The 26,546-nt window shown below is 42.2% G+C and overlaps 1 protein-coding gene across 3 annotated transcripts in view; it reads left to right on the top strand.

Moving 5' to 3' along the window:
• The first annotated feature begins 20 nt into the window (after window positions 1–20).
• The window catches only part of LOC135517954 (nucleus accumbens-associated protein 2-like), a 43,158-nt gene continuing 16,632 nt past the window's right edge, over window positions 21–26,546 (top strand). Inside the window, exons 1-3 of one of the 3 annotated variants that reach the window (XM_064942694.1) lie at window positions 21–769; window positions 933–1,179; window positions 25,565–26,498. In XM_064942694.1, coding sequence (XP_064798766.1) covers window positions 25,640–26,498 — 859 coding nt within the window. In that variant the 5' untranslated portion in view covers window positions 21–769; window positions 933–1,179; window positions 25,565–25,639. The other 2 variants (XM_064942696.1, XM_064942695.1) reach the window with 2 other exon arrangements.

Raw genomic sequence — 26,546 nt, 5'->3', positions numbered from 1 at the left:
CCAAACTTTTGACTGGTACTGTATAGACACATTTCCCTATTGTGTTGTAATAGTTATTTCACAATATTGACTTGTATAAGGATATACTGTACATTAGGATACATTCGAAAAGGTATACAGTAATAATGACAGTGTGATTTGAACCATTACCAATGACTTTATATAACCAGTGGGCATAGTATACACTGCACCCTCAGTGTTCATATGCACACATTCAAATATGTTTAATGATTTGTGGGTCTATTTTCTGCCTAATTTTACATAGTTAAGATCAACTGCTTTAGGTTTCCAAAAGCACAGTTAGTTAAGGCTTAAGGGCATGGCTTACAAACATGAAATATATCAGCTTTTATGGAAATACAGTATATACTGTAGTCATGGATAGACTGAGGCATGTCAGTGAATGTAAATCAATTTTGTTTTCTGACATTAGGGGGTGGTATGTGGATTCACTACAGTAAAACGGATACAGTAGTTAGGGGACAGTTGACTTGAGGTCATGTTATGTTATGTAGCCCGCAGTCGGTCCCCAAAGTTATAAACTACACACATGCACGTCATGCAACAGTCGTCGCATAGGCCACGTGAGTTAACCGTGCATGTAAATGCACTCCAGAGCGCACCCTTCATAGAGTAAAACAATTCACTTGGTCAAGTATAGCTGCTTCCTTTGTCCTGAATTCTGTCATATGAATACAATTTGGTTTGGAAATACGCATTTAAGACTAATTAGAGTGTATCGAGTTCGTGTAAAGGTGTCAACTAAAAGGTGAGTACGCCTACCACATGCCCATTATGGCAACTGTTTATTGTATTTACAATAAAGTACAGTAACATCTGAAAGACTATACAGTAGCCTCTAGACGCCTAGGCTGTCTTGATGAAAGTATATCACATGTATAATGATGTCAGTATGCGCACAATTCATATAGCGTCCATGTGATCGGAATTCACACCCTGCACAAGGACTAGAGGCACGCAAAGAAGGAGAGAGATGGGGGGCTATCGTTCAAGATAGGAGAGCGAGCGATACAGTCCTTGGAGCTAGCAATCGAGGTGCACTCGGGGCCTGCCTGTGCTATAGACGGCCACGGACCCTGCAAACTTTACATCTGAAGAAATAACGCTGTGCGGAGTGCCGACTACTGACTACCCTTTTATGGAGGACCGACATACCGGGTAAACATTCGCCTTCATCTTGGTTTGATATACACGCCTATAGTGTTTATTTAACGCATATGTTTTTGCCATGTTTTATTTCCTCGTAATGTAGAGTTTATCTACCCATCTTTCATATCCATCGCTTGATAGCCTACATCAATTATCGGATGACATAGCGACATTGACATAGGCTAAACAGATATTTCACTTTAATAGTTTTGTAGAATAACAATTTCGTAGATTTGGAGGTTTTGTTAGAACCATGATGTTGATTTAATGCAACTGAATTTCCGAAAAATATAACCCTCAAGTAGACTACAGGAATTTGTGCAGATGTTTTGAAATGTTATGATACTTTGCCAATTAACTGTATGAAATGTAACACTTTTTATTAGTCAACAAGATATCCTGCAATGTTTGAAAACAGGATGAGTGGCGAAAGTGGAATGATATCGGTCATTGCGTCATTATCAAGTTCAACCAAAAACGCACCCCTGTAGGCTATAGGCATTATACAACACATGTAGCCGCCTAACCATAGACCCACACATATGTTGCATACCATGTAGCCTATTCATAGCTGTGGATCTTAAAGTTATGGTATCCAAATGAGAGAGGCTACAGTAACTCACTGCAATCAGCCCGGCATATTGTGTGCTATTAATATAGGCATCAACCACCTTATATATATTAGTACTTTTATGTCCTCAGTGCTAACTTAACATGTTAAGTCATAGTGTACAGAAAATCAATCTATACCTGTCAAAGCATTAGGAGTAGACTATAAAGGTTTTCGTTTAGAGAAGTGCTTATAAATGTATCCAAGATTTTTTCTTGTAATTCTATCTGATGCTGTATTATGGGTCTGTACTCGTTTGAATGTGCCTGCCTTATTCACGTGTCTCCATAGGATACTTATAAATTATGTTGCTTGTGAATAAATGCATAGTACAGTTTATATAGTCCATTATTGATTTGATGGAATCAATAGGCGACATCCTTGCTGTTTGTTAGCTAAAAATTGCAGAATTTTGACAGAGTCCCTGATTTACAACCATTTACTCTGACAGTACCATATGGATCAGTGCTTCTCTATGACCTGGGGTCTGACTTCTGTATTACTGTCTGCATCCCATGAAACCCCTGACATGTGACTACACACAATGCCTACTGTATTGTTTGGGCCTTGCATGTAGCTCGTGGCAATTTCTTCATTTCCTGCTCTCCCTCTTACTCTCGCTTTCTCTCTCTCTCTCTCTCTTGCTGTCTTTCTCTATTTTTGTCTCTCTCTCTCACACACACACACACACACACATACGCACGCACGCAGGCACACACACACACACTTTCTGTTGTTTAGTATTTCTTGTTTAGAGATGGTTCATAACTCGTAGACCAGTACATTGCAAGATGGCCCCTCTATTTTATCTTTCCAAGATGTTTTCATCAATATGAGGTGGAATGGGCGGTGTCAGGTTAGAGGTTGGCCTCATTTGCTTCTTGTGTGTGTGTGTGTAGCTTTAACTAACATGGCTGACATCCAGCACTCCAAGCCTACAGGTTTGCCTTTCACACACAGCTCTCAACACTGTGAAATCCATCTCAGCTGTCATACCAAACAAGAGAAGGATATACAGACAGAGAGACTCCCAACACTCTGCTTATGATCTCAATCTAAACCTAAAGGCTCAGTGTATGTTTGTGTGTAGGTCTGTACATGCCTGCCTGTCTATAGACTCCACACGATGACACCTCTTTCATAGTTCTTTGCTTTATTGCTGGGAAGTCAGTGAGGGCCACGAGGTGTACTGCCAAGTTCTTATCTTTAATGTTTAACAACGACATACATGGAAAGAGTGTTCTTTTTTTCTCAACCCGAGGCCTTTACCGTTGCCCATCTTTGAGTTGGATGGCTGCCAAACTCTGTGATGGCGCCCAACAGCTGTATTTTTGTATGCTGTGTCCTGGGATGCCCTTCCTCCATAGGCTCCACACTACGAAACATTCCACGGGGGGCAAAGGGGGGCGGTGAGAAGAGTGAGAGACACACACACAGTTAGAGACACGTACATAGGGAGAAAGGGTAGAGAAAGAGGGAGAGAGAGAGAGAGAGTTTGTAGGGTTCGCTCAACTGGCTTTACCCTTCATCAGTACTACTGTTGCTACTGTACTTGGTGCTTGGAGTGCGAGAAAATATTTCACTTATAGTATTTGGGAGTAATTGTTATTCATTTGACAACCAATATTTGAGATGAGATTCTAATTCTTTGTTTACAGTGCTAGCTGAAAAATAATGCCTTGATTTCTGTCTCGTTGGCTCCTTGGTTTAACTAGTGCACTTGACGAGAGGGAGGGAGGGACCACACTACAAATGCTCTGTGTAAAAAGGCCCTACCCATCTGGCTTCTTTCTGTGAGGCCATCTAGAGATGATAATGAGGCAATGGGATGGCAGTGTGCATGGTAGGTGATACAGGGCAGACATGCATTATTTCCTCATCATCTTTACTGTATGTATGTATGGTTGCTCTGGGCCAGCAGTGTTGTCACAGATCCCATCATGACGTCAACTGAGTCCAGTACACAGTTCCTGTCATTTAGATGTGAAGTGGGTTCTGTCATACTGTGCTGCCTGATTCTGTTTGACGTGTATGTCTGTTTAGTTATTGGTATGTTTTCAAAACTTTTTTATTTCTATTTTCCCCACTTTTTCCCCATATAATATCTGTCTTGGGATTATTGTCTGAAGTGGACTGAAAATAAAGTTTGATAGATGTTTATCTGGAATGGTGAGACACAATCTATAGAGTTGTTTTTCACCATCTTTCAAGAATTCTGAGAATATCTACTCAATTAATTTGTAGTTATTCTGTTACCATTACAGTGCATTTGTAGTAGCAGTGTTTGATTTGATATGTTGATTATATTGTTCATTTCAAATAATTTCTGAGGGCTTAAGGAAATTCTACCTTCTCAGATTGTGTCTGGCCTTAGCTACAGTGTGGGTTGTCCTATCAATAGAGCCTAACTAGCGAAGTTGTATGTTGCATTATATGAACTAATGTTGGCATATTGGATGGAAGATTAAATTAAACTGTAGATGGTGTAGCATGGCATTGGTTCTTGTTTGGTCAACAGTGGATTGTTTATCAGATGTATACAGCACCAGTCAAAAGTTTGGACACACCCACTCATTCAAGGTTTTTCTTTATTTTTACTATTTTCTGCATTGTAGAATAATAGTGAAGACATCAAAACTATGACATAACACATATGGAATCATGTAGAAACCACATAAGTGTTTTTAAAAAGTCTTCAAAGTGGCCACCCTTTGCCTTGATGACAGCTTTGCACACTTGGCATTCTCTCAACCAGCTTCACCTGGAATGCTTTTCCAACAGTCTTGAAGGAGTTCCCACATATGCTGAGCACTTGTTGGCTGCTTTTCCTTCACTCTGCGGTCCAACTCATCCCAAACCATCTCAATTGGGTTGAGGTCAGCTGATTGTGGAGGCCAGGTCACCTGATGCAGCACTCCATCACTCTCCTTGTTGGTCAAATAGCCCTTACACAGCCTGGAGGTGTGTTTTGGGTCATTGTCTTGTTGAAAAAAAACAAATGTTGGTCCGACTAAGCGCAAACCAGATGGGATGGTGTATTGCTGCAGAATACTATGGTGGCCATGCTGTTTAAGTGTGCCTTGAATTCTAAATAAATCACAGACAGTGTCAACAGCACCATCACACCTCCTCCATGCTTCACAGTGGGAACCAGACATGCAGAGATCATCCATTCACCTACTCTGTATCTCACAAAGACACGGCGGTCAAAATTTGGTCTCATCAGACCAAAGGAAAGATTTCCACAGGTCTAATATCAATTGCTCGTGTTTCTTTCCCCAAGAAGTAAGTTTTTTCTTCTTATTGGTGTCCTTTAGTAGTGGTTTCTTTGCAGCAATTCAACCATGAAGGCCTGATTCACACAATCTCCTCTGAACAGTTAATGTTGAGATGTGTCTGTTACTTGAGCTCTGTTAATCATTTATTTGGGATGCAATTTCTGAGGTGCAGTTAACTCTAATGAACTTATCCACTGCAGCAGAGGTAACTCTGGGTATTTCTTTCCTTTGGCCGTCCTCATGAGAGCCAGTTTCATCATAGTGCTTGATGGTTTTTGTTACTGCACTTGTTTAACCTTTCCAGATTGACTGACCTTCATGTCTTAAAGTAACGATGGACTGTCGTTTCTCTTTGCTTATTTCAGCTGTTCTTGCCATAATATGGACTTGGTCTTTTACCAAATAGGGCTATCTTCTGTTTATCACCCCTACCTTGTCACAATGCAACTGATTGACTCAAACACATTAAGAAGGAAAGAAATTCCACAAATGAACTTTTAACAAGGCAATGCTGTTAATTGAAATGCATTCCAGGTGACTACCTCATGAAGCTGGTTGAGAGAATGCCAAGAATGTGTAAAGCTGTCATATTTCATAGTTTTTATGTCCTCACTATTATTCTACAGTATAGAAAATAGTAAAAATAAGCTTTGCACACTCTTAACATTCTCTCAACCAGCTTCACGAAGTAGTCACCTGGAATGAATTTCAATTAACAGGTGTGACTTGTAAAAAGTACATTTGTGGAATTTCTTTCCTTCTTAATTAGCCAATCAGTTGAGTTGTGACAGGGTAGGGGTGGTAAACAGAAGAGTGTATAAAACATTAGGAACACGTTGTCTTTCTATGACATAGCCTGACCAGGTGAATCCAGGTGAAAGCAGTGATCCCTTATTGATATACACGTGGAACGCTTTCAACACCCTGTAGGGTCCATGCCCCGACCAATTGAAGCTGTTATGAAGGCCAAAGGGTGTACATCTCAATATTAGGAAGGTGTGTTTAATATTTATATATTTCTTTCTTCAGTTTTCCTCAGGAAGCTCGAGCAGTGTAACTTCTTGTACCAGGAAGGTTTAAAAGAAAAGTGGAGAAGATAAGTGTGTTTTGTTAACTGTTCACCTACTAAAACAGTATACATAAACTCATGCACACACATACATACTGACAGACTATTAACCTACACATTCACTGAAAGCGAGGGAGAGAGAGATATTAAGATTCTTGAAAGGTAACTGATTTGATTACTTTGGCTCATTCTGTGCTTTAGAGGAAGTCTTCCAAGAACTGAGACAATGGGCAGTAAACATGCTCTCCATATTAATTTAACATAAGGACTAACTAATGTGCTCCTTTTTACTTGGAACCTACTGCCTCAAGAACATTGACGATAACAGAGAATTGTCATAATGCTTCATATGCTTTTTCAGTGTTCCATGTGGAGAGGTTTGACAAGTAGCTCTTGCAAAACTAAAAGCCATTTTCTCTCCCTCCCTTTCTCTCCCTCTCTCTCTCTTTCACTCTTACATACACTCTCTCTCTCTCTCTTACTCTCTCTCTCTCTTTCTCTCTGTGTGAGGTTTCTGGTAAGTGACATGGTTGGCCTTTGGCATAATGCCTGGCAAGATCACATGGCATGGATGACACGCCAGTTTGTGTGTGCGAGTGTGTTAGAGGAGGAGAATGAGAGAGCGGCAGAGAGCATGTGTGCCTTTTACTGTTCCAAGCGTTTCACTATGAATGACAACACATAGACATTACAGCAAATGAAGACAAGTACTGAGGGGTGGGATGATTATGGAATTCGAATGACATTTTGATAGCATCACGAGTACAGTTTCCCTTTACAATGTATACTAAAACTCAAGAGTAGATTTGTCTTGGTGTGGCTGAAAAGAAATCAGTAGAATCTATTTGCACTTTTCCTAAAGGTTTCCACTTATAAAACCATCAGTAAATAGTTTGTAGACCATGAATAGTTGTGTAATCATTAAGTCATTGTTCATGTACGGTATCATTAGCATTTGTGAATACATACAATACACTACATATTAATAATTTATTATGAGGACTTGTCATCATAATAGTACATTCATTTACATGTTTTGAACAAACTATAGTAATGTGTATAAAACGTATAGCAGACCTTCGAAATGAAGTGTTCCCTACAGTACCTATAAGACTTGGCTATACAGAAGCACTGTCAATAGTATTACTTTTGTGTAGCCTATCTGTCCATAGACCTTGAGGTGAAATGTAAATTCATTTGTTCTAAGGCGGAACACAAGACAATGGGAGTCGTCTCTCCAGCGATCACTAAATGGGTCTTGAGGTTGTGTGGTCTTGACAGCATTTTAATTTACCTTGTCTTTTTCTGATGGCTCAATTGCATGCTAAGATATCTCAATTACCATGTTATTCACTCTGCACAGTATCTTAGTCCCCCTTAAAATTAAGTGCAACTTATAAATGCTTTATATAGTATATGCCAGTGGGGAACTATGACTATAGGACCCCCTTCAGAGGGACCAAACATTTTCCAATATGTTGTGTCAAACAAAGAAATCTAGAAAAGAACAGAAAACATAACATCAGTTAATGCGCCCAACATTTTATCTACTGTAGTTGGACCATCCTATTCCTAATGAAGGAAGAGCAATGCTTTTTGAATACATTATGAATGAATCACACAGAGACAGAACTGGCACCGACAAAACATTTGACACACAGCATAAAATAATGCGACCAGCAAAACAGAAACCACACTTTGTAAACAACCTATGGTAGCCTAACACCACAGTCACACTGTCATCAATAGCGACAACAAGTGACACATCAAAGGTGTCAGGTTCATGGGGCTGAAAGGACAGCGATCATAATACCTGTCCACTCCATGGAGCTGAAGAAGAGCCAGTTTTGGTCAAACACATAGACACGGCTGACAGACAGGCGACAGCAGTCACACACAGCATCAAATAATGTTAAAGAATAAGCAGCCCATTCACTCCAGTAGTCCCATGCAATCATAACAATACAAAAAGATAACAATTTCATTTTGAAAATGAAATGAACAAACCAGCTATTACTTCCCATTGCAAACATATTTTATCGCGTTCCTCACACTAACTGGTGAGCTTAAGTTTAAATGCAACAATGTTTCACTGTCATTATTTTCAAAGAGATGGTTTGTTAGCAAGTGAGCTGCAATAAAAAAAAACAGTGCCACTCACCAGATGATGATCATTTAACTAAGTTTGAAAATGTATCTAGAAAAGGGTGACGCTAACAAATGAGCAACAACGTCCACCTTTCAGGTGATATCTAACAACTGCTGCAGCCGCCTTCACCATTGTCACTCTACTACAGCACAAGCTATCTAACGTTACTAGCATGGGGAAACTACTGCTCGCTATTGCCACTGATTCTTTGCTCTTGCGCTCTCAGTCGTGACATGTCTAGGCCAATGGCTGTATGGTCCTTGCTATCTGGAATCCATGGGATGTCCTTACCCCCATTGAAGTTGACATTTAAAATGGTTAAGGTAAGGGTTAAGGTTAAGTAAGGGTTATGGTTAGGGTAGGGGTTAGGGTTAGGGTAGGGATGTCCCAATCTGTTCCCAAGTATTCCCACGCATAAATAGAGAGGCATATGTGATCGTATCCCAATGTAATCAAGGTTTGAAATGATTCTGTTTTTGACAAAAACTATTATCTGTTTGGGATTCTTGCAGTCATTTTTTAGTGTATAAATGATTTAGAACTATGCTCCGGCCCCCGACCATTCGCTCAAGGAGTAATCGGCCCCCGAACATTCGCTCAATGAGTATCGGCCCACGGCTGAATGTAATTGGGGATCCCTGGTCTAGGCCTTTATTTTACTTGTCCAGTTTACTGTCAGCTGTTATAGCCTTAGTTTAGCGTAAAGCACACTGTAGGCCTCACATGACTGTTACACCTGCCCTGCTCCAGGCCAGAGCACGAGGTAAGCACCAAGTTTATAGGGCACATCATTTCATGTGTAATCTCACATGTAATATCAGCAATTGCATCTTAACAGGGCTCTAGTCTAACCTTTTCAGTTGATAGCCCCAGTACATGATTTGGTCGCACCAATTATTCGCCACTGCGCAACGATAATGGCCTGACCTGGGTCCCATAATGTACCTGCATTCTATACAGAACCAGGCAAATAATGACTAGTCATCTTTTAAATTAGCATGCCCTTTTGTTCTTACATTGATTTGGATAGATTTACACAGGGTTCAAAGGTAACTATTTTTCTCACTGGCAGTTTGTAAATGCATTGGAGTCATGTATGCTTACTCTTTATATCTTTGCATTTTGACCTAGGGCACTAGGCTATATTATTCACCACCTGAGGAAGTGGGAACTCAAAACACTAGATTGCTAACTCTAAATATGATCATGTTGCTTGATAGCCATGTAGGGTAATTGATTAATCTTTCATCAATTGCAATGTCCTACAAATCCTTTCCAAGCCTAGGCCTATATAGGCTACTTGTTGTGGGACTATTCACAGCAAATGGCGCACTCCGCTCTGCAGGTGGAACAAAACCATACCCATAGCCGACTCTGGTCATAAAGTGATGCCATGAACTCAATATGTATTTGTCAATACAGGTGCAAAATAATTGATATACTCACAGAAAGCTGTAACTTTCTGTAACTAGGACAACCGTAGTTGCTTTTAAAACTGTATTTTTTTTCCCGCAATTGCATTTTGAGCAACAGTCATAAGCTTGTGCTTATTAGGATGCATCTCTCTTCTCCATGCTCACAGTAGTCCGACAGCGAAATAGTGGCAGGCAGAGATACTTTCATATGGTTTATTTTTGGTCAATTGCATGTTACTGTTAAATCGTGTTAATCATTTTTTTTCATTGTGAACCAAAAAATAACTTGACCAGCTACATTTTTGTCATTAACAAATTAGTGTCGCACTGCCAAGTCAAAGGGTCGCAAATGCGAGTGTTTTGGTCGCAGTTTTGAGCCCTGGGGGGAATTGATATAGTGGGTTATGTCACATTAGGCAATGCACCCGACATAGGGAGCTGTTATGTCACCCGTCATACACTTTGTAAAGTATGATATAACCTTATAGATGATTTGTGAAGCATCTATGTCATTCTTATGAAGACTTCAAGTATGATACAGTGTATAAAGCCTTTATATGTATAAGTTATTTTTGCAGTTGGACCCTCACAGTCATGATATTATTATGACATTGTAACAAACGCATTTCTCTGAAGAGCGAATGCTTAAACTAAATCAAACCTCTGTGAGAAGTCAGACCTCAGCAGGAGTTATCACCAGTAACCCTCTCTCTGGAGTCCTGCCCTGTATGTACTCTGTATGTTCAATCTGTGCCAGAGAGCTTGGTGGTCTGCCAGTGCAGGGCAGTGGAAAAGCCTGGAATCTGAGTCGGCCACAGTCTCTGCTACACAGACCCCTTCTACCACTGCAAATTAGCATAGCATCATCTGATGCTCCGAATGATCCTGTCATGGTCATTGTGTTGCTGGATTTTTTTAAATGATGTCTTGACTGTTAACTGTGCTGGATTAGTTTTGGGAAATGATGATTATTTTTGTTTGTGTAGCATAAGATTAATCAACTAATGAATATACATGCAAAAACACAAGTATTGAAATAAATACTTCTGAAAATCAACCTGTAATAGAGCATGCTGGGAAATATGATATTGATGGGTGTGGTTTTCAGAATGAATTTGTAATTTTACTCAACAATATTACTCAACAAGCTTGTTCAAATTCAGCTCACTTCGAGCAGAGTTTGTTGAGTAAACAAGCTCACAGAACTCACAGAATAAAGCTGATTAAGCAATTGGTTGGCTTTTTTACAGTTTGTGAGTAACGTCATTAGGATAGGAAACATGTTATAGAAATATAAATGAAATGTGCAGTAACACTTTAGAAGTAGTATACACTGAACAAAAATATAAACGCAACATGTAAAGTGTTGGTCCCATGTTTCATGAGCTGAAATAAAAGATAATTTTCCAGATGCACAAAAAACTTGTTTTGCTAAAATTTGGTGCACAATATTGTTTACATCCCTGTTAGTGAGCGTTTCTCCTTTGCTTACATAATCCATCCACCTGACAGGTATGGCATATCAAAAAGCTGATTTAACAGCATGATCATTACACAGGTGTACCTTGTGCTGGAGACAATAAAAGGCCACTCTAAAATGTGTAGTTTTGTCACACAACACAATGCCACAGATGTCTCAAATTTTGTGAGAGGGCACAATTGGAATGCTGACTGCAGGAATGTCCACCTGAGCAGTTGCCAGAGAATTGAATGTTAATTTCTCTACCAAAGTCATTTTAGAGAATTTGGCATTAAGTCCAACCGGCCTCACAATCGCAGACCACGTGTATCCAAGCCAGCCTAGGACCTCCACATCCGGCTTCTTCACCTGCGGGATCGTCTGAGATCCCAGCCACCCAGACAGCTGATGAAACTGTAGGTTTGAGCAACCGAATAATTTCTGCACAAACTGTCTGAAACCATCTCAGTGAAGCTCATCTGCTTGCTTGTCGTCCTCACCTTTGACCTGACTGCAGTTCGTGTCGTAACAGACTTCAGTGTGCAAATGCTCAACTTCCATGGCCACTGGCATGCTGGAGAAGTGTGCTCTTCACGGATGAATCCCGGTTTCAACTGCACAGGGCAGATGGCAGACAGCGTGTATGGCATTGTGTGGGCGAACGGTTTGCTAATGTTAACATTGTGAGTAGAGTGCCCCATGGTGGTGGTGGGGTTAGGGTATAGGCAGGCATAAGCTACGGACAACAAACACAATTGCATTTTATCGATGGCAATTTGAATGCACAGAGTTAACGTGACAAGATCCCGAGGCCCATTGTTGTGCCATTCATCCACTGCCATCACCTCACATTTCAGCATGATAATGCACGGCCCCAAGTCGCAAGGATTTGTACACTGTACAATTCCTGGAAGCTGAAAATGTCCCAGTTCTTCCATGGCCTGCATACTCACCAGACCCATTGAGCATGTTTTGGATACTCTGAATCGACGTGTACAACATCAAGTTCCAGTTCCCGCCAATATCCTGCAACTTCACACAGCCATTGAAGAGGAGTGGGACAACATTCCACAGGCCACAATCAACAGCCTAATCAACTCTATGAGAAGGAGATGTGTCGTGCTGCATGAGGCAAATGGTGGTCACACCAGATACTGACTGATTTTCTGATCCATGCCCTACCTTTTATTTGAAAGCATCTGTGACCAACAGATGTATATCTGTATTCCCAGTCATGTGAAATCCATAGATTAGGGTCTAATTAATTTATTTCATTTGACTGTACTGAGTTCATTGAAGGAAGTCAATCTTCAAAATTGTTGCATGTTGTGTTTATATTTTTGTTCAGTGTATTTATTACTATAATATGCTATTGCTACATTGTTTTTGAGTTACAACAGTGATTCTACACCTTTTGAGAGATTTAAAAGTGCTGCCACAATCAAAAATCTTAATATGAATCCTACCATGTAACATGGAGACTAATCTCTCTTGGACAGACAGCATAAGCATCAAGCATCTGGCCAAATTACGCAAAACCCGCGAATCTCCCTCCTCAACTTAACTAAACTCACTCGAGGTCGATCCCATGTAAATATAAGGAAATCTAATGTAAAAACATGTCCAGCTCATTGTTTGTCTATGCTGTTTATTTGCATAGTGTTTAGGCAACCTTCTCCAAGTCTACAGGAAAAGACAGCTCCTATGATTGGACTGGCCAGGGGTGTCCAGTAATACAGGTTATTTAAGGGGACATGTAATTTGAGTACACGTATATGTGGAGTATGGAGGGGTGTAACTGCTACAGTACCGAGCCAAGTCTGGTAGTCCACTGACGTGAAATTCTGTGTGTGCGTGCGTGTGCTGTCGTGGAAATATTCAGTCAATAATGCTTCTCAAATACCGGAGCCTGTGAGTTCAAATAGATTTTTATTACAATATAATAAAAGCTGAGCTGTTTCATTAAAACAACTCCCTTTCCAGTCTTGTCACACACTCTTTATACAGGTTATATCCTTACGTCACACACATAGTAACTCCTCTTTATGATTCATCCCCTCTGGCATTTGGCCACCGTTATCCTTTTTGCCTTGCACTAATTTGAGTTTGGTTTCATATTAAGGGCATGGAAACAGAGCCATGTTCTCGCCTAAGACAGGTGCATGAATGTAGGACATAGACGTAACCATAGCAACCGTAAACATTAGGCCGTAGCAATGGTACAAAACTAAAAAAGACATGTCATCCTGCTAACTCCTCAGAAATGAACACATGTGTTCTGGAAAAGTTCCAATAGGCGTAACCACAGCAACAGTAAATATTAGGCTATAGCACTAGTACAGAAATAAACAGTCATGTCCACTCCCAAGACAGGTGCATGTCTAGTGGTGTCTAATGACCCAGAGCACACATACAGTACGTTATTCTTGCTGGCTCCTCTGAAATGTATAATGGCCATACATGTTATGGAAAATATGCAATAGTGCCTACATATCGATCTATGTGTCCGTGGAAAGCGGCGTGCCTGTGTGTGTATGTGTGTGTCCGTGGAAAGCGGCGTGCCTGTGTGTGTATGTGTGTGGCCGTGGAAAGCGGCGTACCTGTGTGTGTATGTGTGTGTCCGTGGAAAGCGGCGTGCCTGTGTGTGTATGTGTGTGCTCGTGGAAAGCGGCGTGCCTGTGTGTGTATGTGTGTGTCCGTGGAAAGTGTCGTGCCTGTGTGTGTATGTGTGTGTCCGTGGAAAGCGGCGTGCCTGTGTGTGTATGTGTGTGTCCGTGGAAAGCGGCGTGCCTGTGTGTGTATGTGTGTGTCCGTGGAAAGCGGCGTGCCTGTGTGTGTATGTGTGTGCTCGTGGAAAGCGGCGTGCCTGTGTGTGTATGTGTGTGTCCGTGGAAAGCGGCGTGCCTGTGTGTGTATGTGTGTGTCCGTGGAAAGCGGCGTGCCTGTGTGTGTATGTGTGTGTCCGTGGAAAGCGGCGTGCCTGTGTGTGTATGTGTGTGTCCGTGGAAAGCGGCGTGCCTGTGTGTGTATGTGTGTGTCCGTGGAAAGCGGCGTGCCTGTGTGTGTATGTGTGTGTCCGTGGAAAGCTAGTGGAAGCAATAAAACAATTTTTAGATGGACGGACCCACAGCAAAGTACAGCAGAAGTGTGTCAAGTCCTTATCATGGAAGTTCTGTAGGTTATATGATAAACCTTGCTGGATGTGAAATTCAATATAGGCGTTTCCCTGTAACCATTTCTCTGTGCCCCAGTTCATAAGTATATTGAGAGTGTTGTGCACGTTGTGGTGTGACTGGAGTGCACTGACAGTGACCGGTGACGCTGAATGATGTCCTCCTTTCAGCAGCCATGTTGCCCCACTCTGATGTCAAACATGCATCACATGATATAGTTCACTGACTAGCATTTTTTAAACTCTTTTATTTTCCAATCTTGATATGCATATAGCCTACTACAGTTTCTGACTTTCACATTCCTCACTGTGCCTCCCTCCCTCTCTCTCTCTCTCTCTCTCCCCCTTTCTCTGGCTCACTCACTTTCCCTGCACATAACATGTACTGTAGCTCTGTGTTTCAAATCTCGTCTCTCACTCTTTCCCTTTCTCTCACCCCTCTCTTCTGCTGACTCATATAGAATCAGGGAGGTCCGCTCTTAAAAACAGGTGACTCAATGGCACAGGAACACGACAGAGGATAGTGTACCGAGCTCTGTCCTCCACACACGCACGCACACACACACACACACACACACACGTCTACCCTTGTCGCTCTCTGTGTGTCATATATTACACACACAAGCCAACACTCCCCCCCTCTCTTTCAAACTCACACACACTCACTCTCATGCACATGCTACACTTTCTCACCACCTCTCTCACACACATACACACACTCACGCACACACACATGCATACACACACCTCACATTACCTCAGACTGAGCGGAAACTACGTCCCTGTATGAGACAGTGACATTCTGCCTGCCTGAGTCTGTTGATGACCCTGCTGTCCTGAATCACAAGGTCACACCATTGGCAGTATGCATGTAAATGAAAATGACACATTTGCATGGAATATGTCTAGAGGACGAGCCAGGAGAGCAAGCAGTGAAGGGAGCCATGTTACAGCACTACTCCTTTGATTGCTGTGATTGATCCAATGCTTACAGCAAACTTTGTGTCCCTGGCTAGATTGCTATTAGGGGATACTGTTGCTACATCGTATTGTTACTGCAGTTTTATGATCACTAAGGGCTGGATTCAATCCATATCGCAGACGTTCCTCATTACATTTTAATGGTCATTTACAATTGAGCCGACATACTGTATGCAGCGTTTACCATGAATGCAGTCTCCTCAAACGCGTGAACTTTGCCTTTAAATTTAAATCAAGCTAGAACACGGATATTCCGCGATACGGATTGAATTGAACCCTAAGAATACATAAGCCATATTTGATGATGTATGAATATGGATCTTATAATACAGATACTTCCTTTGAAGGTCTCTCAATGAATGCCCTATGTATTTGGCCATGGAATCATGTACATACAGTATCTGTTGTGTTGATTGTTACACCAGATTCGCACAAGGTCTATGACATATATGTGACTGTCATCTTACTGTAGCTGTTATTAGGATTGACTAGTTCCATAAATTTTTATTGGTCGTTTGCACATATTTTGCTGATGTTATCACATTAAGATATGAAATGAATACATTTAGAAATATCAGAACAAGCAATGTCACTGTCCAGAATATATATATATATATATATATATATATATATATATATATATATATATATATATATATATATATATATATATACACACTCAATGGTCATTTTATTAGGTACACCACGCCATTCATGAAAATTGATCACTGCAACAGACAGTGAGTCACGTGGCCGTGGCTTGCTATATAAATCATGCAGACAGAAAAAACCATTAGTAACACACTACGTTGTCATGGATTAAAATCCTGCAGGGCACGCAAGGTCCCCCTGCTCAAGCCATCGCATGTCCAGGCCCATCTGAAGTTTGACAATGACCATCTGGATGATCCAGAGGAGGAATGGGTCATGTGGTCTGATGAGACAAAAATAGAGCTTTTTGGTCTAAACTCCACTCGCCGTGTTTGGAGGAAGAAGAAGGATGAGTACAACTCCAAGAACACAATCAACCATGAAGCATGGAGGTGGAAACATCATTCTTTGAGGATGCTTTTCTGCAAAGGGGACAGGACGACTGCACCGTATTGAGGGGAGGATGGATGGGGCCATGTATCGCAAGATCAAAATTACAGACCTCTACATGCGTTGTAAGTAGGAAAACTTGCAAAATCGGCAGTGTATCAAATACTTGTTCTCCCCACTGTACATATAAAGTGAATAAAACAATGTTCAATTACTATGTACATAGGACAGCAGTCTCTAAGGTGCAGGGTAGAGTACCAGTGGTAGCCAGCTAGTAATAGTGACTAAGTTCAGGGCAGGGTACAGGAGGACAGCTTGTGGTGATTATTTAACAGTCTGATGGCCTGGAGATAGAAGCTGTTTTTCAGTCTCTCGGTCCCAGCTTTGATGCATCTCTACTGTCTCTGCCTTCTAGATGGTAGTTTATTGGTCACATATACAGAATACAGGGTCTAAACGGTATCGTGAAATGCTGACTTACATCTTTCTCTAACACACACACAAGTATTAAGTGCACACTTACATCACAGTGACTCTACACACACACACACAACACACACATGCACACACATGCACACACACTAGGGTTGGGAGGTATCCAGATGTTCATACCGTCATACCATTTCATACCGAGGTATACAGTATTACCGGAAGGGGATATAATGTCTGTGCTGTATCCAAGAAGCTTGATCTTGACATCTAGCCACTTAGCTAGCAAGTTAGTAAACAAAATGCATAGCGGGATATAATTTATTTGACACGTCTCAGATTTCTTGTAGTTATACTTAACTTATAGTTAGTTATAAGCGGTGGCATAGCCCACACTAATGCCTTTTCTTTCGCTCTCTCGCTCTCTCTCGCTCTCTCTCGCTAAAAGGGCTTTATTCAAAGGAATTTATTGGCATGGGAACATGTTTACATTGCCAAAGCAAGTGGAATAGATAATTAACAAAAGTGAAATAAATAGATTAATCAGAAATTAACTGTAAACATTATACACAACAGTAAAAGATTCAAAATAATAGAGACATTTCAAATGCTATATTACTGGCAATGTACAGTGTTGTAAAAATTTGCAAATAGTTGAAGTACAAAAGGGAAAATAAATAGACAGATAAATATAGTTTGTATTTACAATGGTGTTTGTGCTTCACTGGTTGCCCTTGTGGTAACAGGTCATACATCTTGCTGCTGTGATGGCACACTGTTGTATTTCACCTAATAGATATGGGAGTTTATCAGAATTGGATTGGTTTTCAAATAGTATGTGGGTCTGTGTCTCTCTAATATGCTCATACATTTGGCAGGAGGTTAGGAGGTGCAGCTCAGTTTCCACCTCATTTTGTGGGCAGTGGGCAAACAGCCTGTCTTCTCTCGAGAGCCAGGTCTACCTACGGCAGCCTCATTCAATAGCAAGGTTATGCTCACTGAGTCTGCACATAGTTAAAGCTTTCCTTAAATTTAGGTCAGTCAAGAGTGGTCAGATATTCTGCCACTGGTTAGTCTTTGTTAAGGGCCAAATAGGATTCCAGTTTGCTTTGTTTTTTGGTTATTTCTTTCCTATGTGTCAAGTAATAATTTTTCTCATGATTTGGTTGGGTCTAATTGTGTTGCTGTCCTGTTTGTGTTTGTGAACAGAACTCCAGGACCAGATTGCTGTGCCGACTTTTCTGTGGTTTAATCTCTCTGTAGGTGATGGCATTTTTATTGAAGGTTTGGGAATCACTTCCTTTTGGGAGGTTGTAGCATGTAACAGCTATTTTCTGCATTTTGATTATTTGTGGGTATCGTCCTAATTCTGCTCTGCATGCATTGTTTGGTGTTTTACGTTGTACATGGAGGGTGTTTTTGCAGAATTCTGCATGCAGAGTCTCAATTTGGTGTTTGTTCTATTTTGTGAATTCTTAGTTGGTGAGTGGACCCCAGACCTCAGAACCGTAGAGGGCAATGGGTTCTATAACGGATTCAAGTATTTTTTAGCCAGATCCTAAACGAGATGTTGAAATTTATGTTTCTTTTGATGGTGTAGAAGGCCCTTCTGATCTTGTCACTCAGATCGTTCACAGCTTTGTGAAAGTTACCTGTGGTGCTGATTTTTAGGCAGAGGTAGGTATCGTTTTTTGTGTGCTCTAGGGCAACGGTATCTAGATGGAATTTGTATTTGTGGTCCTGGCAAATAGACTTTTTTTTGGAACACAATTGTTTTTGTCTTAATGAGATTCACTGTCAGGGCCCAGGTCTAACAGAATCTGTGCAGAAAAGCTAGGTGCTGCTGTATACCATCCTTGGTTGTGGACAGATGCACCAGACTGTTCTAGTGCCCTCGCCAATTCATTGATGTATATGTTGAAAAGGGTGGGGCTCAAGCTGCATCCCTGTCTCACCCCTGAGGAATGAAATATGTGTGTTTTTTAAAACATTTTAACAGAAACCCTTGTTGTTTGTGTAAAGGATTTTATAATGTTGTATGTTTTGCCCCCAACTCCACTTTCCATCAATTAATATAGCAGACCCTCATGCCAAATTGAGTCAAAAGCTTTTTTGAAATCAACAAAGCATGAGAATAGTTGTTGGTTTGGTTTGTTTGTTTGTCAGGTATGGTGTACAGGGTGAATACGTGGTCTGTCATATGGTAATTTGGTAAAAAAGCTAATTTGTCATTTGCTGAGGATGTTGTTGTCACTGAGGAAATATAGGAGTCTGCTGTTAATGATAATGCAGAGGATTTACTTGAGGTTGCTGTTGAAGCAGATCCCACAGTAGTTATTGGGATCAAATTTGTCTCCATTTGCCTGGATTGGGGTGATCAGTCCTTGGCTCCAAATATTGGGGAAGATGCCAGAGCTGAGGATGGTGTTAAAGAGTTTAAGTGTAGCCAAATGGAATTTGTATGTGTTTATTGTATAATACATTTTTCTCACTCTCTCGCTCACTTTCCAATTTCAATATGCATATAGCCTCCTACAGTTTATATCTCTATCTTTCACATTCCTCACTGTGCCTCGCTCGCTCTCTCTTTCTCTCTCTCTCTCTCTCTCTCTTTCTCTCTCCCTCTTTCTCATGCTGTATTTCTAAAAGCCCTGATGTCCTGCTGTCATTGTCAGTGGGGCTGATGCAGCTGCTGTGACTGTTTGTTTGTTTACCTCCTACGCCCACTTGGAGTCCATTAGTTTAACACCAGTCTGCCTGCCTAGAACTCACTGGCAGTCCCTCTTCTGAGTCTACCCCCTCATCTCTGCTACTGAGGGATAGAGACAGGTACCACTACAGGAGTACACTGTCAGAAACCTGTGTAGAGGGACTCAAGTGGAGGGTGGTTGAAATGTTAGTGTTTAGGTTGAGGGAATTGAAGGTAGTTAGTTACTGCAATAAGCATATGCACCAGACTAGGTAAGAAATATGGGGATGATGTGTTGTATGATAAATATGTATTATGCACTATACGTTTACACTGTATGTTGTGCTGTATGTGTTCCCATTGTGATGACAACGAGAGCTTGGAGACAGCTTAAAAACTTGGAACTTGGCTGTTTCCATCCAATGTTAGACAAAACCTTCCATCCAAAGTTTTAGTACACTGCTTCAGATTAGAAAGAAAATCTAGACAATATCATATCACCAACAACAAAAAATCACTATATCCATCTTACATAAGCCGGTGATTCAGCCGATTCCAACGACAAACAAAAATGATCTGACATTGACTTTGTATAGACAACTTATCCCAGGGGAGGTCAAGCAAAGCCTGATGTTGCGTTATAAGCAGTCAGACATCTCTCTTCTCTCACTCTCTCCTCAATCTCTCTCTCCTCTCAATGCATCAACGAGAGCCGTGCAGACGCTCCGTCAGTCCGTCCCGATTGGTAGAACTGTTGCCAGGGAGTCGGCCGTCTCAACAACGTGGATGGAATCTGTTGTCTGTTACACTTTAGACATGAGAACAACTGCAGTATCTGAATATTTATAGAGATGGATTGTTCATATTGAGATTGTATAGCCTCACCGTTATAGCGGTGGCTATAGACTTTACACTGGAAATCTTTTAGCATATATTGCCTCAGTTTAATATTGCAAAGAATTTGAATGGACTCATCAAAGGGACATAGAATCATCACAGGTTTAAACAATAGCTCCCATTACAAACATTAAAAAGTGCTGCTGTGCTTTAAAACATGTTTTGTGTTATATTGTCCCTGCATATTCTCTAAAATTGTATAATTTCAGTGTTGTGTGTGTGGAGAGTAGGGAGTAGGGTTGACCTATACCATCTGGTCTATAAGCCTGCATTGCATATTCAAATACTCCAGCCTGCTATTACAAATAATCAGCACCAGCAACCAGAGTGCAGCCCTGACTAACACATTCCAATACAGTTGGTAGGAGCAGTAACAGCATTCAAATCTCCCGTTCCATAAACTACACCTACACACTCATAACTCACAGTGCCACATAAAGACATGATTATAAAAACACACCTAGTAAAAAAAAAGAGAGGACGCTGTCAATGAGGCTTTGACGTACATCAGCGTGCGGGCGTGGACACACAAACACACACACACACACACACACTCTGACACAGGGCACTCTATTTGTTTCTCTCTCTCTCTCAAATATATATATATATTTCTCTCTATCCCGCTCCCTCTCTCAACTTCAGAGACACAAACAGATACACACAGGGCACACGACAGCCAAACATTAATCTCTCGTGGACAGACCACGTAGACATAAATCTGACTAAATTACATGAGATTTTAGTTCTGGGTTAACCAAGATTAGCCAGACTAACAGCTGGTTGATTTAACCAATATTAGTCAGACATAGACAGGCGGTTGATTTAACCAAGATTAGCCAGACTAACAGCTGGTTGATTTAACCAATATTAGTCAGACATAGACAGCCGGTTGATTTAACCAAGATTAGCCAGACAGACAGCCGGTTGATTTAACCAAGATTAGCCAGACATAGGCAGCCGGTTGATATAACCAAGATTAGCCAGAAATAGATAGCCGGTTGATTTAACCAAGATTAGCCAGACATAGGCAGCCGGTTGATTTAACCAAGATTAGCCAGAAATAGACAGCAGGTTGATTTAACCAAGATTAGCTAGACATAGACAGCCGGTTGATTTAACCAAGATTAGCCAGACATAGACAGCAGGTTGATTTAACCAAGATTAGCCAGAAATGGACAGCCGGTTGATTTAACCAAGATTAGCCAGACATAGACAGCCGGTTGATTTAACCAAGATTAGCCAGAAATCGACAGCCGGTTGATTTAACCAAGATTAGCCAGACATAGACAGCCGGTTGATTTAACCAAGATTAGCCAGACAAAGATAGCCGGTTGATTTAACCAAGATTAGCCAGAAATCGACAGCCGGTTGATTTAACCAAGATTAGCCAGCAATGGACAGGCGGTTGATTTAACCAAGATTAGCCAGCAATGGACAGCCGGTTGATTTAACCAAGATTAGCCAGACATAGACAGCCGGTTGATTTAACCAAGATTAGCCAGCAATGGACAGCCGGTTGATTTAACCAAGATTAGCCAGAAATCGACAGCCGGTTAATTTAACCAAGATTAGCCAGCAATGGACAGCCGGTTGATTTAACCAAGATTAGCCAGACATAGACAGCCGGTTGATTTATCCAAGATTAGCCAGACATAGACAGCCGGTTGATTTAACCAAGATTAGCCAGACATAGACAGCCGGTTGATTTAACCAAGATTAGCCAGACATAGACAGCTGGTTGATTTAACCAAGATTAGCCAGACATAGACAGCCGGTTGATTTATCCAAGATTAGCCAGACATAGACAGCCGGTTGATTTAACCAAGATTAGCCAGACATAGACAGCTGGTTGATTTAACCAAGATTAGCCAGACATAGACAGCCGGTTGATTTAACCAAGATTAGCCAGAAATAGACAGCTGGTTGATTTAACCAAGATTAGCCAGAAATAGACAGCCGGTTGATTTAACCAAGATTAGCCAGAAATAGACAGCCTGTTGATGGAGTTCATTTCTTTATGTTTGTTATCAGAGATGTACAAAGTCTAAATTTAGTGGGCTGTTTCAGAGCTGATGTGCTGTGCACAGTGCTGTGTCCTCCCGTCTGCCTGACTCAACATATTTCTGGATCCCCCTCCCCCTCTCTGCCCAGGCTGGCACGTACATGCATGTCTGTAGACTCTATACCCAGCATGCTTCACTTCTCTCTGTGCTGTGGCGCGCGTGGGACTCACTGCATTGCAGCCCTGTGTGCATTAATTGGCAGAAAGACAGCAGCTCAGAGGGAAAGTGCCGTGATATGAAGAGAGGAAGATGGGAAGAGAAAGGGGGTGATGTCTTTCCCTGTGGGGATGTGAAGTGAGAAGTTTGCCCAGTTTGGATATCTCTATTTGCATTACATTTGGCAGGCTGGGTTGTTGTCTGGCGGGAGGGAGGGAGGGAGGGAGGGAGGGGGAGGGAGGGAGGGAGGGAGGGAGGGAGGGAGGGAGGGAGGGAGGGAGGGAGGGAGGGAGGGAGGGAGGGAGGGAGGGAGGGAGGAGGGAGGGAGGGAGGGAGGGAGGGAGGGAGGGAGGGAGGGAAAATACCACATGACAAGAATAACAAGATACTTTTATCTAATTTCCGATTATCTGTAATTTCATGTAATTGTGTCATCATTGCGCCTACAGTGTGTATTCTAGCTGGTGTTGTTTACATTGCTAAGCAGTGAGTAAATTACCAGTGAATCTACAAGTTTTCTTAATATGCCAAATGTTAAGAGGGAAAAAAGGATTGGCACACACACATACACACATCATGTTGCCCACACACTAGACACTCCCTCTTTCCCTCTCTCTATCCCTCTCACTCAGTTGTTCCCGTTCATCTCTCCCTCTCTCAGTCTCTCGCTCTCTTACGTGTGTCAATCTGTGTCATGGTTGTTTTATGTTCACAGCTTCCTTCACAGTCCTTAGCAGAGACACTCTCTGTACAGTAAGCTGCTGTCTAACGTTTCCCTGGGCTTTCCTCTGTCACACTCAATGACGTCTGGGGTCCTTTTTCCCGCTCTAATCCACCGACAAACAGCAGTCCGGGAGACCTGCTCAGTGCCTGTCCAAAAATGCAACCAGACAACAGAGGGAGCTGTCTACCTGAACAAGCTAACATAGTGAACCCAGTGACATCTCACTTGGAGAACTCACTCACTCATGTTTAAAATCCCCCAAGAGACAGTCACAGCGTTTTAACAGACACTCCCAATGTGATACTTGCACAAACGCTTGCAAGTTTAATCTTTTCCGGCATTCAGAATCAGTAGTGGTAGTGGTATGAGCTGTTTAAGTATGAGTCACATTCTCAATATGTTCTTGCATCAAACTGGAGATTTCAGGGTGAATGACAGGGCTACTTTCAACTGCACATTTCAGACAGTATAATTAACTCCTTCTCTCTCCTTACTTTTTTCTCATTCAACTCTTATTTTATTAACTTGCTATTTTTATGACATTTTCTATTTTTTGGCCGTTGCTTAGGTTCAGATAGGAGCTGAAGTTGCTACAACGCAATTGCCTTTCTTAGCGACGTTCCCTCTGTCTCAACTCCCCCCCCCCCTCCACCCAGTCTCCGTCTCTGTTTGTCTGTAACTCTACCCTGTTTTTTTTCTCGCTCTATCCCTCCCTCTCCCTGTGACATACGTATAGATGCTGCATTGATTGCACACAGAGAGCCTCCCACTCCTTTCATCATTGATGCGCTCTCTCCAGCTGCAGCAGCACTTGTTGAATTCAGCCCTGGGAGAGGGAGAAGGTGAGGGAGAGGGAGAGTAAAAGGAGAGTGAGAGAGAAAAGAGCGAGGGAGAAAAGCTTTGACAGGGAGAGAAAACGGAGGTACAGAGAAAAGCTTTGCGAGAGGAAATGAAAACAGAGGGAGGGAGAAAAGCTCCGATCTCTAAGTGAGACAGAGAGCAAGATAGAGTCAGAGAGTGAGGCTTTGAGAATAAGAGAGAGCAACAGAGTGCTTTTTTCTCTCCTCCTGCTTTCTTTTCTGGTGTTGGCGCGTGAAAGCTTCATGGTATGTCCATTCTCCTTTCCTGAGGATTGGGTTGTACAGGTCAGAGCTCTCTGCGATGGATGGGATGTGTGCGCGTGTGAGTGCGTGTGAGTGCGTGTGAGTGCGTGTGTGTGTGTGTGTGTGTGTGTGTGTGTGTGTGTGTGTGTGTGTGTGTGCGTGTGTGTGTGTGGTGTCTGTGTATGTCCATCCATGTGTGCGAGAAAGAGGAGAAGAGAAGAGAGGGATGTGTGTGTGTCTGTGGAGGCGGGAGAGGGGGATGACACTTTTCAGTTTGTATTCCTGGAAACCTTTCTGCAGCATTGCTCAATAATGAAACTGGCGAGTGAGTGGGGAAGCAAAACACAAAGATAAGGTTCATGGAATGAAGGAGCATATGCAAATACATCTGGGGAGCTTGTCAACCTGTAACTGGTTGTTATTGTAAAGGGAGCTATCAAAGTTAAATATATTTGTGTCTCCGAAGTTATGTGTTTCCAGGGATAATGCATGTGTTTCCTTGCTGGCTACAGTTTAGTTTATATAGTCAAAGTGAAGGGAACACACTTACGAGTGTGAATAATATGTGTCAATTATATCATTACACTGGTTATATTGACTTCCTTTTATCACTGAATTCAACTACTTTGAATTCTTACTTTGCATATTAACGGAACATTATTCATTCATGTTTTTATACCACATTTCTGCAGTTTCTATGTTTTCAGTGAGGTCTGCCAAAATGATGACATCATTTAATTATTTCATACTTTACAGAAAATGTGATTTTTAAAAATATTATTTTAAGAATTTCAGCTTTTTATAGTTCTGCGAAATCAAGCCATCTTAACCAAAATTGGCGTTTTACAATAACCTCATTCAAAGGAATTGATGTTCATGTGTTTAAATAGCCTCCTCTGCCTTTTTCTCTTTCTGTCTATTTCCCACCCTCTTTTCTCTCTCTCTTTGTTCACACACTCTTCTCTCACCTTTCTTTTTCTGATCTCTCTCACACTTCACTCTTTCTTTCTCTCACCCCAGCCCACTCTAGCCTCTCTCACACATCTCTTTCACTTGTCTTTCACCTCTCTTTTTGCTGTCTGTCTCTAATACACTGAACTGTATCGTGCTTTCTTCTCAACTTTTCCAATTTGTCTAATCCATCCCTTTCCTTCTACAGATGTCCCTCTCACTGATCTTGTCTGTGGTGACTCTTTAAAGCCCCTCTTCCTCCTCCTCCTCTTCCTCCACCACCATGTCCCAGCTCCTCCACGTGGAGATCCCCAGCTTCGGCAGCACCGTGCTGGGCTCCCTCAACGAGCAGCGCCTGCTGGGCCAGTATTGTGATGTCTCCATCCTGGTTAAAGGCCAGCCCTTTAAGGCCCACCGGGCTGTACTAGCCGCCAGCAGCCTCTACTTCCGAGATCTGTTCAGTGGCTCATCCAAGAGCCAGTTCGAGCTGCCCTCATCGGTGACTCCCGCCTGCTTCCAGCTTATATTATCCTTCTGCTACACGGGCAAGCTGACCATGGCAGCCAGCGAGCAGCTGGTGGTGATGTACACCGCCGGGTATCTTCAGATCCAGCATATTGTGGAGAGGGGCATGGACCTGATGTTCAAGGCCAACTCACCCCACTGCGACTCCCAAACGGCTGCTATGGAGGAGCAGCAATCAGGCTCAGAGCCACAGAGTCCCAGCAACAACACCCTGGCTGGGGCAGGGACCTCCATCCTGGGGCCGCAGGGCTGGTCCCCCTCCCTGGTGCTGCCCACACGGAAGATCAAACTGGAGGGATGCGATCCGACCCCACTGGGGTTGCCCAGCCTGAGTCATTATAAGAGAGGGTCCTCTTCATCTGAGCTGGGGGGACGGCTCTCCAGGGGAAGCTCATTGTTTTACACAGGTTCGGTCGGGACCACCATCTTCCCGGGGATGCAGCCCTACCCAGTGGCCGGGGGAGAGAGGTCCAGTCCTGGGGCCTCCAGCCTGCCCACCACAGACAGCCCTACCTCCTACCAGAACGAGGATGAGGAGTTTGAGGAAGAACCGTACGATGGGATCACGGAAGAGGCCTACAGTCAGATCTATGGGCGCTCAGCCAACCCATACGGAAGTAAGTATCAACTGTTGCTGGATAATGCTGTTACTGTATATCTTTTAC

The sequence above is a fragment of the Oncorhynchus masou genome, chromosome 28 (assembly GCF_036934945.1).
Source record: "Oncorhynchus masou masou isolate Uvic2021 chromosome 28, UVic_Omas_1.1, whole genome shotgun sequence".
In the NCBI taxonomy this organism is placed as follows: domain Eukaryota; kingdom Metazoa; phylum Chordata; class Actinopteri; order Salmoniformes; family Salmonidae; genus Oncorhynchus; species Oncorhynchus masou.
Note: the sequence above shows the minus strand (reverse complement) of the source record. Positions and strands in the feature narration are given on the sequence as shown.